The sequence below is a fragment of the Pseudophryne corroboree genome, chromosome 2, assembly GCF_028390025.1.
Source record: "Pseudophryne corroboree isolate aPseCor3 chromosome 2, aPseCor3.hap2, whole genome shotgun sequence".
NCBI lineage: Eukaryota > Metazoa > Chordata > Amphibia > Anura > Myobatrachidae > Pseudophryne > Pseudophryne corroboree.
The window spans coordinates 312,715,055-312,730,660 of NC_086445.1; the positions used below are offsets into that span (position 1 = coordinate 312,715,055).

Below are 15,606 nucleotides of genomic sequence, written 5' to 3' on the forward strand. Positions count from 1 at the left end.
ACCCCCCCTTCTGCCCTTCTCCGTTTATGAGCGGCGATTGAGGAGAAAAAAGGAAAGAAGAGCAAGGGAACCCACGACACGGAAGGAGGAGAAAGATTTTACATAGAGCCTATATCTCTCCAAAGAGGGGTCATTTGATGGGCATGTCGGACTCGGCAAAATGTATAAAATGCTCTGCACCATTGGCTGACCTTATGCATTGCTTTTGGCATTGCCCCTATATCCAAACATTCTGGGCTGAACTACAAGTCTATGGAACTTCCGAGTTGGGCTTGCGCTTCCATTGCACTGCCTCTTGGGCTCTCTTTGGCTATGTTCTTGATCAACACGACCTTCCCTCCCAGGATGCAAAATTGGTTGTGGTTCTTTCGGCGGTAGGCATAAAAGCCGTACTTCAGCAATGGATCTCCGATACCCCCCCCCCCCCCCTCCCCCCCACGCTGCCATTAGCTACCTCTAGACTGTTTTTCCTATTTACGATGGATTGGCTGGAAACATCCTTTGATGAGGAAATATTAACCCCTACGTTGTTTCAGTGCTGGGGACGATTTATAAATAGGTTGCCCACTCGTACACGAAACTAGCCATTAAGCAGAGTTTTCAATGCACCACCTCCTGGCCGACACTCCTCCCATATCTCTCCCATAACTGCTTACCCCTTCTCCCTCTTTGCATCTACTCTTTTTCTCTTCTTTTTATCGCTCTATTTTCTGATACCTACATCGGCTCTCTGTGTCTGCCCTCTTTTGCTCCTTCTTTTTGGATCTCTGTCATCTACATATCTTCTCTTGCTCTGTTGATGTCTCCGTGGATGGGTCGGCGGTCCCCTAGCCTCGACGGGTATTATTGTTTTGTTTTGTTTTCTCTTATGTCCTAGAGGATGCTGGGACCTCCGTAAGGACCATGGGGTATAGACGGGCTCCGCAGGAGAAATGGGCACTATAAAGACTTTAGAATGGGTGTGCACTGGCTCCTCCCTCTATGCCCTTCCTCCTCTCCTCAGATCCTGTGCCCAGAGGAGACTGGGTGCACTGCAGGGGAGCTCTCTACTAAGTTTCTCTAAAAAAGACTTTTTGTTAGGTTTTTTATTTTCAGGGAGCACTGCTGGCAACAGGCTCCCTGCATCGTGGGACTGAGGGGAGAGAAGCAGACCTACTTAAATGATAGGCTCTGCTTCTTAGGTTACTGGACACCATTAGCTCCAGAGGGTCGGAACGCAGGTCTCACCCTCGCCGTTCGTCCCGGAGCCGCGCCGCCGTCCTCCTCACAGAGCCGGAAGGTAGAAGCCGGGTGAGTATTAAGAAGAAAGAAGACTTCAAAGGCGGCAGAAGACTACAGATCTTCACTGAGGTAACGCTGCGCGCCATTGCTCCCACACATACACACACAGCAGGCACTGTAAGGGTGCAGGGCGCAGGGGGGGCGCCCTGGGCAGCAATATTAACCTCAAGGGAAACTGGCATATAGATTGGATACTGCGGAGGCGGTATATTTAAAAAAACAAAACGCCAATATAAATAATTTGAGCGGGACCGAAGCCCGCCGCTGAGGGGGCGGAGCTTGATCCTCCAGCACTAACCAGCGCCATTTTCTCCACAGCACACTGCAGAGAAGCTGGCTCCCCGGACTCTCCCCTGCTGAACACGGTTACAGAGGGCAAAAAAGAGGGGGGGGGGGCACATTTAATTGGCGCAGTGAGTGTAATTATATATATTTCTATAAAAGCGCTGTACTAACTGGGATTTTAACTGGGATTTTATTCCAGTGTCCGGTGGCGCTGGGTGTGTGCTGGCATACTCTCTCTCTGTCTCTCCAAAGGGCCTTATTGGGGGACTGTCTCCATATAGATATATCCCTGAGTGTGTGGGGGTGTCGGTACGTTTGTGTCGGCATGTCTGAAGCGGAAGGCTTATCTAAGGAGGAGGTGGAGCAGATGATTGTGGTGTCTCCGTCGGCAACGCCGACACCTGATTGGTTGGATATGTGGAATGTTTTAAATGCAAATGTGTCTTTATTACATAAGAGATTGGACAAAGCAGAGTCTAGGGATAAAACAGGGAGTCAATCCATGGCTTTGACTGTGTCACAGGGCCCTTCTGGGTCTCAGAAACGTTCCCTGTCTCAAGTAGCTGACACTGATACCGACACGGATTCTGACTCCAGTGTCGACTACGATGATGCGAGGTTACACCCAAGGGTGGCCAAAAGTATTCATTATATGATTATTGCAATAAAAGATGTTTTGCATATCACAGATGACCCCTCTGTCCCTGACACGAGGGTATGCATGTTTAAGGAAAAGAAACCTGAGGTAACCTTTCCCCCATCTCATGAGCTGAATTAGTTATTTGAAAAAGCGTGGGAAACTCCAGACAAGAAACTGCAGATTCCCAAGAGAATTCTTATGGCGTATCCTTTCCCGGCACAGGACAGGTTACGGTAGGATTCCTCGCCCAAGGTGGACAAGGCTTTAACGCGCTTGTCCAAAAAGGTGGAGCTACCATAGCCAGACACGGCAGCCCTCAAGGATCCTGCTGATCGCAGACAGGAGACTACCTTAAAATCAATTTATACACATACGGGAGCCTTGCTCAGACCGGCAATGGCGTTGGCTTGGGTTTGTAGCGCTGTAGCAGCTTGGGCAGGTACCTTGTCAGCTGACATTGATACCCTAGATAGGGATACCATTTTATTGACCTTAGGTCACATTAAAGACGCAGTCATATATGAGAGACGCTCAGAGAGACGTTGGGCTGCTAGGTTCGAGAGCCAACGCCATGGCGATTTCTGCTAGGCGAGCCCTGTGGACCCGCCAATGGACGGGTGATGCCGACTCAAAGAGGCATATAGAAGTTTTGCCTTACAAGGGTGAGGTGTTATTTGGGGAAGGTCTCGCGGACCTGGTTTCCACAGCTACCGTGGGTTTATCTACCTTTTTACCTTATGTTCCCCCACAGCAAAAGAAAACACCACAATATCAGATGCAGTCCTTTCGGTCGCATAAGTCTAGAAGAGGTCGGGGCTCTTCCTTCCTCATCAGAGGTAAGGGTAGAGGGAAAAGAATGCCTGCTACGGCTAGTTCCCAGGAGCAGAAGTCCTCCCCGGCTTCTACTAAATCCACCACATGACGCTGGGGCTCCACTGAGGGAGTCTGCGCCGGTGGGGGCACGTCTTCAACTCTTCAGCCACGTCTGGGTTCAGTCAGACGTGGATCCTTGGGCAATGGAAATTGTATCCCAAGGCTACAAGCTGGAATTCGAATACGTGCCTCCTCGCCGGTTTTTCAAATCGGCTTTACCAGCTTCTTCCTCAGAAAGGGAGATAGTTTTAGCTGCAATCCAAAAACTGTGTCAACAACAAGTGGTTGTCGAGGTTCCCCTAGTTCAACAGGGGAAGGGGTACTATTCAACCCTATTTGTGGTCCCGAAACCGGAAGGCTCGGTCAGACCCATTCTAAATTTAAAATCCCTAAACCTGTACTTGAAAAAGTTCAAATTCAAGATGGAATCGCTCCGGGCAGTTATCTCCAGCCTGGAAGGGGGGGATTTTATGGTGTCACTAGATATAAAGGATGCATACCTTCATGTCCCCATATATCCCCCTCATCAGGCGTACCTGAGATTTGCTGTACAGGACTGTCATTACTAGTTTCAGACGTTGCCGTTTGGGCTTTCCACGGCCCCGAGGATTTTCACCAAGGTAATGGCGGAAATGATGGTGCTCCTGCGCAGACAGGGAGTCACAATTATCCCGTACTTGGACGATCTCCTGATAAAAGCGAGATCGAGAGATCAGTTGCTGAAAAGCGTGTTGCTCTCCCTGAGAGTGCTGCAGCAACATGGCTGGATTCTAAATCTACCAAAGTCACAGTTGGTTCCAACGACTCGGCTATCTTTCTTAGGCATGATTCTGGACGCGGAACAAAAGAGGGTTTTTCTCCCGATGGGAAAAGCCCAGGAACTCCAGAACATGGTCAGAGACCTGTGAAAACCGAAAAGAGTGTCAGTCCATCAATGCACTCAAGTACTGGGAAAAATGGTGGCAACCTACGAGGCCATCCCCTTCGGCAGGTTTCATGCGAGGACATTTCAGTGGGACCTTCTGGACAAGTGATCTGGGTCCCATCTTCAAATTCATCAGAAAATAAGCCTGTCCCCCAGGGCCAGGGTGTCTCTCCTGTGGTGGCTGCAGAGTGCTCACCTTCTAGAGGGTCGCAGGTTCAGCATTCAAGACTGGGTTCTGGTTACCACGGACACGAGCCTCCGAGGATGGGGAGCAGTCACACAAGGAAGAAATTTTCAGGGAACATGATCAAGCCAGGAGGCTTATCTACACATCAACATACTGGAATTAAGGGCCATATACAACGGCCTACGACAAGCGGAGAATCTTCGCGAACTACCGGTTCTGATTCAATCAGACAACGTCACAGCCGTGGCTCATGTAAACCGCCAAGGCGGGACAAAGAGCAGAGTGGCAATGGCGGAAGCCACACGGATTCTGCGCTGGGTGAAAAATCACGTAAGCGCTCTGTCGGCAGTCTTCATTCCGGGAGTGGACAACTGGGAAGCAGACTTCCTCAGCAGACACTATCTCCATCCAGGAGAGTGGAGACTTCATCAAGATGTTTTTGCAGAGATAACAAGTCTTTGGGGACTTCCTCAAATAGACATGATGGCGTCACGCCTCAACAAGAAGCTTCAGAGGTATTGTGCCAGGTCAAGGGACCCTCAGGCAGTAGCGGTAGACGCCCTGGTGACACCATGGGTGATTCAGTCGGTCTATGTATTCCCTCCTCTTCCTCTCATCTCCAAAATATTGAGAGTCATAAGAAGAAAAAGAGTGCAGACAATACTCATTGTTCCAGATTGGCCTCGAAGGGCCTGGTATTCAGATCTTCAGGAGATGCTCACAGAAGTTCCATGGCCTCTTCCTTTCAGGAAGGACCTGTTGCAGCAGGGGCCCTGCGTGTTCCAAGACTTACCGTGGTTACGTTTGACGGCATGGCGGTTGAACACCGAATCCTAGCTGGGAAAGGTATTCCGGAGGAAGTCATCCCTACGCTGATAAGGGCTAGGAAGGAGGTGATGGCGAAACATTATCACCGTATCTGGAGGAAGTATGTTTCTCGGTGTGAAGCCTAGAATGCTCCTACGGAAGATTTCCACCTGGGCCGTTTTCTCCACTTTCTACATACAGGAGTGGATATGGGCCTGAAGTTATGCTCCATTAAGGTACAGATTTCGGCCCTATCTATATTCTTTCAGAAGGAATTGGCTTCTCTCCCAGAAGTCCAGACTTTTGTAAAGGGAGTGCTGCACATCCAGCCTCCTTTTGTGCCCCCAGTGGCACCATGGGACCTTAACGTGGTGTTACAGTTCCTTAAGTCACACTGGTTTGAACCTCTTCAAACAGTTGAGTTGAAATTTCTCACTTGGAAAGTGGTCATGTTAGCCTTGGCATCTGCGAGGCGGGTGTCCGAATTGGCGGCTTTGTCTCACAAAAGCCCCTATCTGATTTTCCATGTGGATAGAGCAGAGTTGAGGACTTGTCCTCAATTTCTGCCTAAGGTGGTTTCATCGTTTCATATGAACCCAACCTATTGTGGTGCCTGTGGCTACGGGGGACTTGGAGGATTCCAAGTCTCTTGATGTAGTCAGGGCCTTAAAAGTTTATGTAGCCAGGACGACTCGGATTAGGAAAACTGAGGCACTGTTTGTCCTGTATGCAGCCAACAAGGTTGGCGTCCCTGCTTCTAAGCAGACTATTGCCCGCTGGATCTGTAACACGATTCAACAGGCTCATTCTACGGCTGGATTGCCGGTACCAAATTCGGTAAAGGCCCATTCCACTAGGAAGGTGGGCTCTTCTTGGGCGGCTGCCTGAGGTTTCTCGGCATTACAGCTTTGCCGAGCAGCTACTTGGTCGGGTTCAATCACTTTTGCTAAATTCTACAAGTTTGATACCTTGGCTGAGGAGGACCTCATGTTTGCTCAATCGGTGCTGCAGAGTCATCCACACTCTCCCGCCCGGTCTGGAGCTTTGGTATAATCCCCATGGTCCTTACGGAGTCCCCAGCATCCTCTAGGACGTAAGAGAAAATAAGATTTTAAACCTACTGGTAAATCTTTTTCTCCTAGTCCGTAGAGGATGCTGGGCGCCCGTCCCAGTGCGGACTAAATTCTGCAAGACTTGTATATAGTTTTTGCTTACATAAGGGTTATGTTAAAGTTTTGATCAGTCTCGGGCTGATGCTGTTTTGTTTCATACTGTTAACTGGTTCGTATATTCCATGTTATACGGTGTGGATGGTGTGGGCTGGTATGAATCTTGCCCTTAGATTAACAAAAATCCTTTCCTCGTACTGTCCGTCTCCTCTGGGCACAGTTTCTCTAACTGAGGTCTGGAGGAGGGGCATAGAGGGAGGAGCCAGTGCACACCCATTCTAAAGTCTTTAGAGTGCCCATGTCTCCTGCGGAGCCCGTCTATACCCCATGGTCCTTACGGAGTCCCCAGCATCCTCTACGGACTAGGAGAAACAGATTTACCGGTAGGTTTAAAATCTTTTTTTTTCTCGGTTAGTTTATTATTTTTGGTTTAGCGCTCCCCAATGGCGTGGACACATTAGTATGTTATACGGTTTTTCTTTTACTTTCATTCTTACATCAGATATACGATTGCTGTTTTTATGGGTCAATTTATCTTTGATGTATGTAATTCTGTCATGTATATTTTGATACTTTAAACTAGAAAATGGAAAATGTGAGGTTTCATGCGAGATCCCAATCAACTTATGCTTAACTGACTTATGAATCATTGTGTTTCTGTGTACGGTTGGACCGTACGTCCCTAACTGCTATTGTTTATTGTATTTTCTGAACCTCAAAAAATATATTTTGGGGGGAAAAAAATATCTTAAAGCTCGAAAGGGTTCAGAGACGAGCAACTAAGTTGATAAGGGGTTTAGAGACGCTGGAATCCGAGGAGAGGCTTACCAGGTTAAATATGTTCACACGTCAAAAAAAGGCGTCTAAGCAGGGACATTATCAATATGTATAATACATACAGGGACAATACATGGAGCTATCTGGCGATATGTTTATTAGGAGACCCATACAAAGGACACGCGGACACACTCTGAGGTTTAGAAGAGAAAAAATGTAAAACCCAACGCAGGAGGGGGTTCTTCACAATAAGGTCAGTAAGGATCTTGAATACCTTGACAGAGACAGTAGAAATGGCGGACTCCGTAATTGAGTTTAAAAATGGGTTGGATAAGTTTTTAACTGATAAAGAGATCCAGGGATATAAAATTTAAAAAGACTGTATTTAGCTACTACGGGTATACTTTGATTTATTCATAACAGTATAGGATCAAAACATAGGTTGAACTCGATGGACAAATTGGGGGAAATGTAATAGGGTATGAGAATCGGAAAGGGAGAGATTATGGTTTATATTCTCCTGTTTTTTTTTAAAATGGCAATTATTTAAATAGCAAAACCAGGTTGATTTTGCCATTTAAATGATTGCCACTTTAAAAAAAAAAACAGGAGAAATTTACCATAATCTCTCACTTTCCAATTCTCACACCCTGTTACATTTCCCCCATGTCTTTTTTCAACCTCACTATGTTACTATGTTACTAACATGGACCTAGAACGTTGCCTTATGCAAATAAGTGTTCATCCTTTTCCTCTGGCACCCATCTGGACGTGACTGTTATATGGAGTGACCACTATTTGCAGTGAATATGTGTGTACAACTGAGTCACAGAATCTGTATACAAAGTGCAGCAGATTTTTTACCACAAAAAGTTCTCTGTATACAGACTCTGTCACAGAAAATATACAAGTGTTGCATATCAAATTAATTAGTCACCTGCTGCATCAGCAAAAAAGACGCCCAAAGCTAGCAGAGTTGCATGGGACCTGGCGGCTCACTTGTACCAGACATGTCATGCTGCGTGCCATATTAAGACTAGATGTATGAGGACACACCTGTATCAAAGTTTTACTTTGTGGGCGGTTTTCTTTCATGGTTTAGTGAAGAACATTTTATTTTTCATTTTCCGGGTTTAGTAGCCCTTTACATTTATCGATCATTTATAATATGTAGATATCATATACAGCCAGGTCCATAAATATTGGGAGATCAACAGAATTCTCATATTTTGGGCTCTATACACCACCACAATGTATTTGAAATGAAACAAACAAGATATGCTTTAACTGCAGACTTTCCGCTTTAATTTGAGGGTATTTACATCCAAATCAGGTGAACGGTGTAGGAATTACAACGGTTTCTATATGTGCCTCCCACTTTTTAAGGGACCAAAAGTAATGGGACAAACTAAACAATGCTAAATCAAACTTTCACTTTTTAATACTTTGTTGCAAATCCTTTGCAGTCAATTACAGCCTGAAGTCTGGAACGCATAGACATCACCAGACGCTGGGTTTCATATCTGGTGATGCTCTGCCAGGACTCTACTGCAAATGTCTTCAGTTCCTGCTTGTTCTTGGGACATTTCCCTTCAGTTTTGTCTTCATCAAGTGAAATGCATGCTCTATCGGATTCAGGTCAGGTGATTGGCTTGGCCATTGCATAACATTCCACTTATTTGCCTTAAAAAAACTATTTGGTTGCTTTCGCAGTATGCTTCGGGTCATTGTCCATCTGCACTGTGAAGCGCCACCCAATGAGTTCTGAAGCATTTGACTTAATATGAGCAGATAATTTTGCCCGAAACACTTCAGAATTCATCCTGCTGCTTTTGTCAGCAGTCACGTTATCAATAAATACAAGGGAACCAGTTCCATTGGCAGCCATACATGTCCACGCCATTGGCAGCCATACATGACACTACCATGCTTCACTGATGAGGTAGTATGTTTTGGATCATGAGCAGTTCCTTTCCTTCTCCATACTCTTCTCTTCCCATCACTCTGGTACAAGTTGATCTTTGTCTCATCTGTCCATAGGATTTTGTTCCAGAACTGTAAGAGGTGTTGTTTGGCAAACTCTAATCTTGTGTTCCTGTTTTTGTGTCTCACCAGTGGTTTACATCTTGTGGTGAACCCTCTATATATTTACTCTTGTGAAGTCTTCTCTTGATTGTTGACTTTGACACATATACACCTACCTCCTGGAGAGTGTTCTTGATCTGAGCAACTGTTTGAAGGAGTTTTTCTTCACCAGGGAAATAATTCTACTGTCATCCACCACAGTTGTTTTCCGTGGTCTTCCGGGTCTTTTGGTGTTGCTGAGCTCTCTGGTGCGTTCTTTCTTTTTAATAATGTTCCAAACAGTTGATTTGGCCACACCTAATGTTTTTGCTATCTCTCTGATGGGTTTGTTGTGATATTTCAGCCTAATGATGGCTTGCTTCACTGATAGTGGCAGCTCTTTGGATCTCATAATGAGAGTTGACAGCAACAGATTCCAAATGCAAATGTCACACCTGGAATCTACTCTGGACCTTTTACCTGCTTAATTGATGATGAAATAACGAGGGAATAGCCCACTCCTGTCCATGGAATAGCTTTTGAGTCGATTGTCCCATTACTTTTGGTCCCTTAAAAAGTGGGAGGCACATATAGAAACCGTTGTAATTCCTACACCGTTAACCTGATTTGGATGTAAATACCCTCAAATTAAAGCGGAAAGTCTGCAGCTAAAGCACTTCTTGTTTGTTTCATTTAAAATCCATTGTGGTGGTGTATAGAGCCCAAAATATGAGAATTGTGTCGATGTCCCAATATTTATGGACATGACTGTATGTACATATTTAATACTGTGCATGTATTAACGGAGACTAATTTGATTAAAAAAAATGGATCTAAGTGATGCACTACTAATTTCTGTAAAAATAAATATTTTTGTTGCAGTGGAAGATGATGTAGAAGCTGAAAGGGTTTTGTTTTCTTATGGATATGGAGCCAATGTCCCCACAACAGCTAAAAGAAGACTGAAGCAAAGGTAAGTTAACCATATTTGTTAAATATAGAATGTTACTTGTTAAATATCTGATCAGACAATTTTAAATAATCATATATCTCATTATCTTATAACCATCAATTTTCTGGAATTTTTTTTTGGGTTTGCTGTACACAGTAGGTTCATAAAATGCATTGCATACTTACTTTGCTTCTGAGTCTAGAAAATCTGCCAACTATCAAGACCAGGCTCCTGATTTGCATTGAAACAACACATGTTCTTCAGGCATCAAAAGCAACTACTTTAAATAATGTTTACGGCATTTATTGCAAGAAGACAAAGACAGAGTGATGCAGTTGTATACAGGGGGATTCAAAAGTCGCAGTACACCCTTTTGTTTCAAAAACTGTGCAAGAATTGGGAAAACTGAATAGTCCAGTGAGGTATGGGTGAGGTGGGCTGTCTTTTCGGGTATGTACCGAACATGGACACCATCTTGAAATCGGCCATCTTGAATCTGTCAGTTTTTTCAAATGGAAATGGGGTTGTGTAACATGTCAAACATCAGAATTTGCTGAAAAGTTTATTGCTGCAAACAGATTTGAAATAGCAGTTATGGTTCAAAAGTTACAGCACTTTTTTTTTCTTGGAATTATAGACAACTGTTCTCCATAAAGGACAGACATTTAATGTGTTCAACATGTTGTCCCTCTTGGTCAACACAAATTCAACCATTAAACTATTGTTGAGGTTGTCTCGTCAGTAGCACTTTTTGGATGACCACTCCGTAACTTGTCAGCCACAGTCGCAGTTTCTCAGAATTTGGAAATTAGGCACCTGACAGTGTTATGTGAAATTGGAGGTCTTTCTGGGTGCTGGTTGATAAAATCTGCAGCTATGACACGGAAACTTTGTTTTCTAAGGGGGAGGACACAGAAGCCCAATAGATACTGCACTGGTAACTTGGAAAATTATAGGATATATAGTGTATAAACCAACCATTTGGGAAAGAAATTCAAATAAGGGCCACTAGGAGGTCCTTCTTAAAATCAATGAGGGTTGGAGGTGCGCCACTAAGCAAGATTAAAGTATTTTTTGGGGGGATTTTTTAGTGTAGGCCACTAGTGGACCTGCCACTAAGAGAGCTTAGTGTGTGGCGCACTCTTTTGACATGATTATTTTATATTAAAAATATTTCAAACTTTTATTTCCATATCTAAAAAAAATGTTACAGGAAGGACAGGCATCCTATCCTATTTGATAACCTGAAAAAAATATATATGCAGAAAAATTAGTTTTTTTATATATTTTGCTTTATTTTATATATCTAAAATATGAATATAAAATTCATATATTTCTTTGCCTATTTTTTTGCCTATAAGGTAGGATCCTCACACTGATGTTAATTATCTTTAGATTAATTATTTTAGGCAAAAAAAGGGAAAGAAAAAGGGAATGTGATTAAATAAGCAATATGAAATATTAGTTAATTTATTCAGTGCTAATTAGGCTGCTGGTAGGCTCTCTTAAGAGACTATATCATGTAAGTGATACCATATACTGAATGAACGATAGCCTATAATATTTTTGCAAGAAAAAATGTCACTAGTACATGTACCAGGGAGTGAGGTTTTGGGAATAGATATAAGTAACATGAAAAGAGAATACTATGAATTATATGGAAATTTTGTAACATATATGCACTCTTTACGTCAGTCTACTGTTCAAGACTGCAGCAATAGTGTTAATGTATTTTAATAAAAAATTTGTGTATCCACTATTCTGCAACAGTGTATATATGATAAACAATCCATACTGGAGATCAGATAATAGATACACTGTCTCGAGTATACTTGTCAGAGGAGACAGACATACCAAAAAACAAAGATTGCTTATTGCTGACTGTTATAGGAGTAAATGAATTAAAAATAATAATAATAATCTGATTTCAATAATGTATAAGTAAGATATGCATGTTCATATCGCATTCTATTCTAATAATACATTTTTAATCTCTTTTCTTCAAAAGAGAAAAAGGGAAAAAGGTTACCATTACCATTCTTCAATTAACTATGAACAATATATCCCTGGTATAAGAACTTAAGCAAGATTGTGATTTAAGTGAAATCTTTTTCTGGATCACAATTAGGCTAATCGTCGGCACATGGACCAATTAATTCCCATTCAGAGTGGTAAAATACTTCATGTTGAATAGGCACTGTCAATTATAAGCAGTAAGCTCATTATAGTTACGCTCTTAGGAAATCAATATATTCCCCAGACACACCACAATTTGATGTCATTTGCTGAATATTAGCAGATAAATCTATAAGCATTTCATTTATGATAAATGTATAGACATCCTTTCATAAACAAGGCACAAACACAAACACAAGAGATACAAAAGGAGATCCAGGTGTATGGAAACAGATTCCCTTTCTGCTTTTGCTCCATGTACCCTTGTGGGCAGTGAATGCGAGCAATGAGAGCAGGGAAAAGCCGTCCACCTGGGGCTGAAGGGAAAGAAAAGTGCGGGCTGCTTCTGCTGTCCACGCTAGGTATCTTCCTCCCCTGTTACATTCGAGCATTGCAGGGGGCCCCCAGATACCCCGCAATGGATGAGAGGGCAGCCCTGAGTACCTGATCAACGTGCGCCCGTTGTGTGGTAAATGATCGTGCCAACTCTCTGTGTGCTAATACCACTGCAGCTACAATCTCTTCATTTAGCAGCCTCAGCAAGAGATGGACGCTGGATCGAATGATTGCATGTAGGTGTCCCGTTTGTTCAGTACATGCTATAGAAGCCGAACATCAGAGCAGGGGCTTCCCTTGCCTGATGTATCAATTGTATCTATGCGCAGTGTTCACCAGGGGTAAATCCCCTATGTCCTGGTGCTGTTACAGGTAAAGTCTCTATACTTCGGAGCCTCAGCGGGGAGAAAAGACGCCGGGTCGGGTGATTCCCGTACCACCGTAAAACGTGTGCGTCCGTGTCCCGCAATTCAATAGATGACGTACGTTTCACAAAAAAGCTTGATCACATCCGTGAATTGCGGGACACGGACGCACACGTTTTACGGTGGTACGGGAATCACCCGACCCGGCGTCTCTTCTCCCCGCTGAGGCTCCGAAGTATAGAGACTTTACCTGTAACAGCACCAGGACATAGGGGATTTACCCCTGGTGAACACTGCGCATAGATACAATTGATACATCAGGCAAGGGAAGCCCCTGCTCTGATGTTCGGCTTCTATAGCATGTACTGAACAAACGGGACACCTACATGCAATCATTCGATCCAGCGTCCATCTCTTGCTGAGGCTGCTAAATGAAGAGATTGTAGCTGCAGTGGTATTAGCACACAGAGAGTTGGCACGATCATTTACCACACAACGGGCGCACGTTGATCAGGTACTCAGGGCTGCCCTCTCATCCATTGCGGGGTATCTGGGGGCCCCCTGCAATGCTCGAATGTAACAGGGGAGGAAGATACCTAGCGTGGACAGCAGAAGCAGCCCGCACTTTTCTTTCCCTTCAGCCCCAGGTGGACGGCTTTTCCCTGCTCTCATTGCTCGCATTCACTGCCCACAAGGGTACATGGAGCAAAAGCAGAAAGGGAATCTGTTTCCATACACCTGGAGCTCCTTTTGTATCTCTTGTGTTTGTGTTTGTGCCTTGTTTATGAAAGGATGTCTATACATTTATCATAAATGAAATGCTTATAGATTTATCTGCTAATATTCAGCAAATGACATCAAATTGTGGTGTGTCTGGGGAATATATTGATTTCCTAAGAGCGTAACTATAATGAGCTTACTGCTTATAATTGACAGTGCCTATTCAACATGAAGTATTTTACCACTCTGAATGGGAATTAATTGGTCCATGTGCCGACGATTAGCCTAATTGTGATCCAGAAAAAGATTTCACTTAAATCACAATCTTGCTTAAGTTCTTATACCAGGGATATATTGTTCATAGTTAATTGAAGAATGGTAATGGTAACCTTTTTCCCTTTTTCTCTTTTGAAGAAAAGAGATTAAAAATGTATTATTAGAATAGAATGCGATATGAACATGCATATCTTACTTATACATTATTGAAATCAGATTATTATTATTATTTTTAATTCATTTACTTCTATAACAGTCAGCAATAAGCAATCTTTGTTTTTTGGTATGTCTGTCTCCTCTGACAAGTATACTTGAGACAGTGTATCTATTATCTGATCTCCAGTATGGATTGTTTATCATATATACACTGTTGCAGAATAGTGGATACAAAATTTTTTTATTAAAATACATTAACACTATTGCTGCAGTCTTGAACAGTAGACTGACGTAAAGAGTGCATATATGTTACAAAATTTCCATATAATTCATAGTATTCTCTTTTCATGTTATACCACTTTTACACTCGCACTCCCGGGTCACTCCCGGGATGCTTCCCGGGTTGCATCCCGGGATGCATTCCCGGGACTGACCCCTTTCACACTGCATTAAGACCTGGGATCGACCCGGGACAGCCCCATTTACACTGATCCCGGGATATCCCTGCAAATGCATTAGTATGTCATTAGAAATGGCCTTGGGCTCAGAAAAGATGACATCAGCTTTTCTGAGCCCAAGAAAGCTCCAATCCAAGTCCTTTTAACAGTCCCGGGATAGTGAATCCCGGGACGGACCCTTTCACACTACACAGCTTCCCGGGACGGTCCCGGGTTCAACCCTGCTTTTGACCTGGGATGAAATCCCGGGATGCTCGTCCCGGGAAATTGTCCATGTACCCATTTACACTGAGAAGAATCCCGGGATGATGCGCGTTCACGTGCAATATCCCGGGATTTTCCTGCGAGTGTAAAAGGGGTATAACTTATATCTATTCCCAAAACCTCACTCCCTGGTACATGTACTAGTGACATTTTTTCTTGCAAAAATATTATAGGCTATCGTTCATTCAGTATATGGTATCACTTACATGATATAGTCTCTTAAGAGAGCCTACCAGCAGCCTAATTAGCACTGAATAAATTAACTAATATTTCATATTGCTTATTTAATCACATTCCCTTTTTCTTTCCCTTTTTTTGCCTAAAATAATTAATCTAAAGATAATTAACATCAGTGTGAGGATCCTACCTTATAGGCAAAAAAATAGGCAAAGAAATATATGAATTTTATATTCATATTTTAGATATATAAAATAAAGCAAAATATATAAAAAAAACTAATTTTTCTGCATATATATTTTTTTCAGGTTATCAAATAGGATAGGATGCCTGTCCTTCCTGTAACATTTTTTTAGATATGGAAATAAAAGTTTGAAATATTTTTAATATAAAATAATCATTTCAAAAGAGTGCGCCACACACTAAGCTCTCTTAGTGGCAGGTCCACTAGTGGCCTACACTAAAAAATCCCCCCCCCAAAAAAACGGAAACTTTGTTTTCCAGACATCAAAATTACCTCAATTCTCTCCTCTTTTGTCAAAGCCATCTTCAGTTACCTGCAACAAAAAGCGTTGTAACTTTTGAACCATAACTGATATTTCAAATCTGTTTGCAGCAAACTTTTTTTTAACTTTTCACAAATTCTGAAGATGTTTGACATGTTACACGACCCCTATCCATTTGAAAAAACTGACTCTGATTCAAGATGGCCAATTTCA

The 15,606-nt window shown here is 43.0% G+C and overlaps 1 protein-coding gene across 3 annotated transcripts in view; it reads left to right on the forward strand.

The window, feature by feature from the left end:
• The window catches only part of PIBF1 (progesterone immunomodulatory binding factor 1), a 504,884-nt gene that overhangs the window by 274,015 nt on the left and 215,263 nt on the right, over window positions 1-15,606 (forward strand). For all 3 annotated transcript variants that reach the window (XM_063952932.1, XM_063952931.1, XM_063952930.1), the window contains one exon: window positions 9,891-9,981. In XM_063952932.1, coding sequence (XP_063809002.1) covers window positions 9,891-9,981 — 91 coding nt within the window. The remainder of the gene's footprint in view (window positions 1-9,890; window positions 9,982-15,606) is intronic.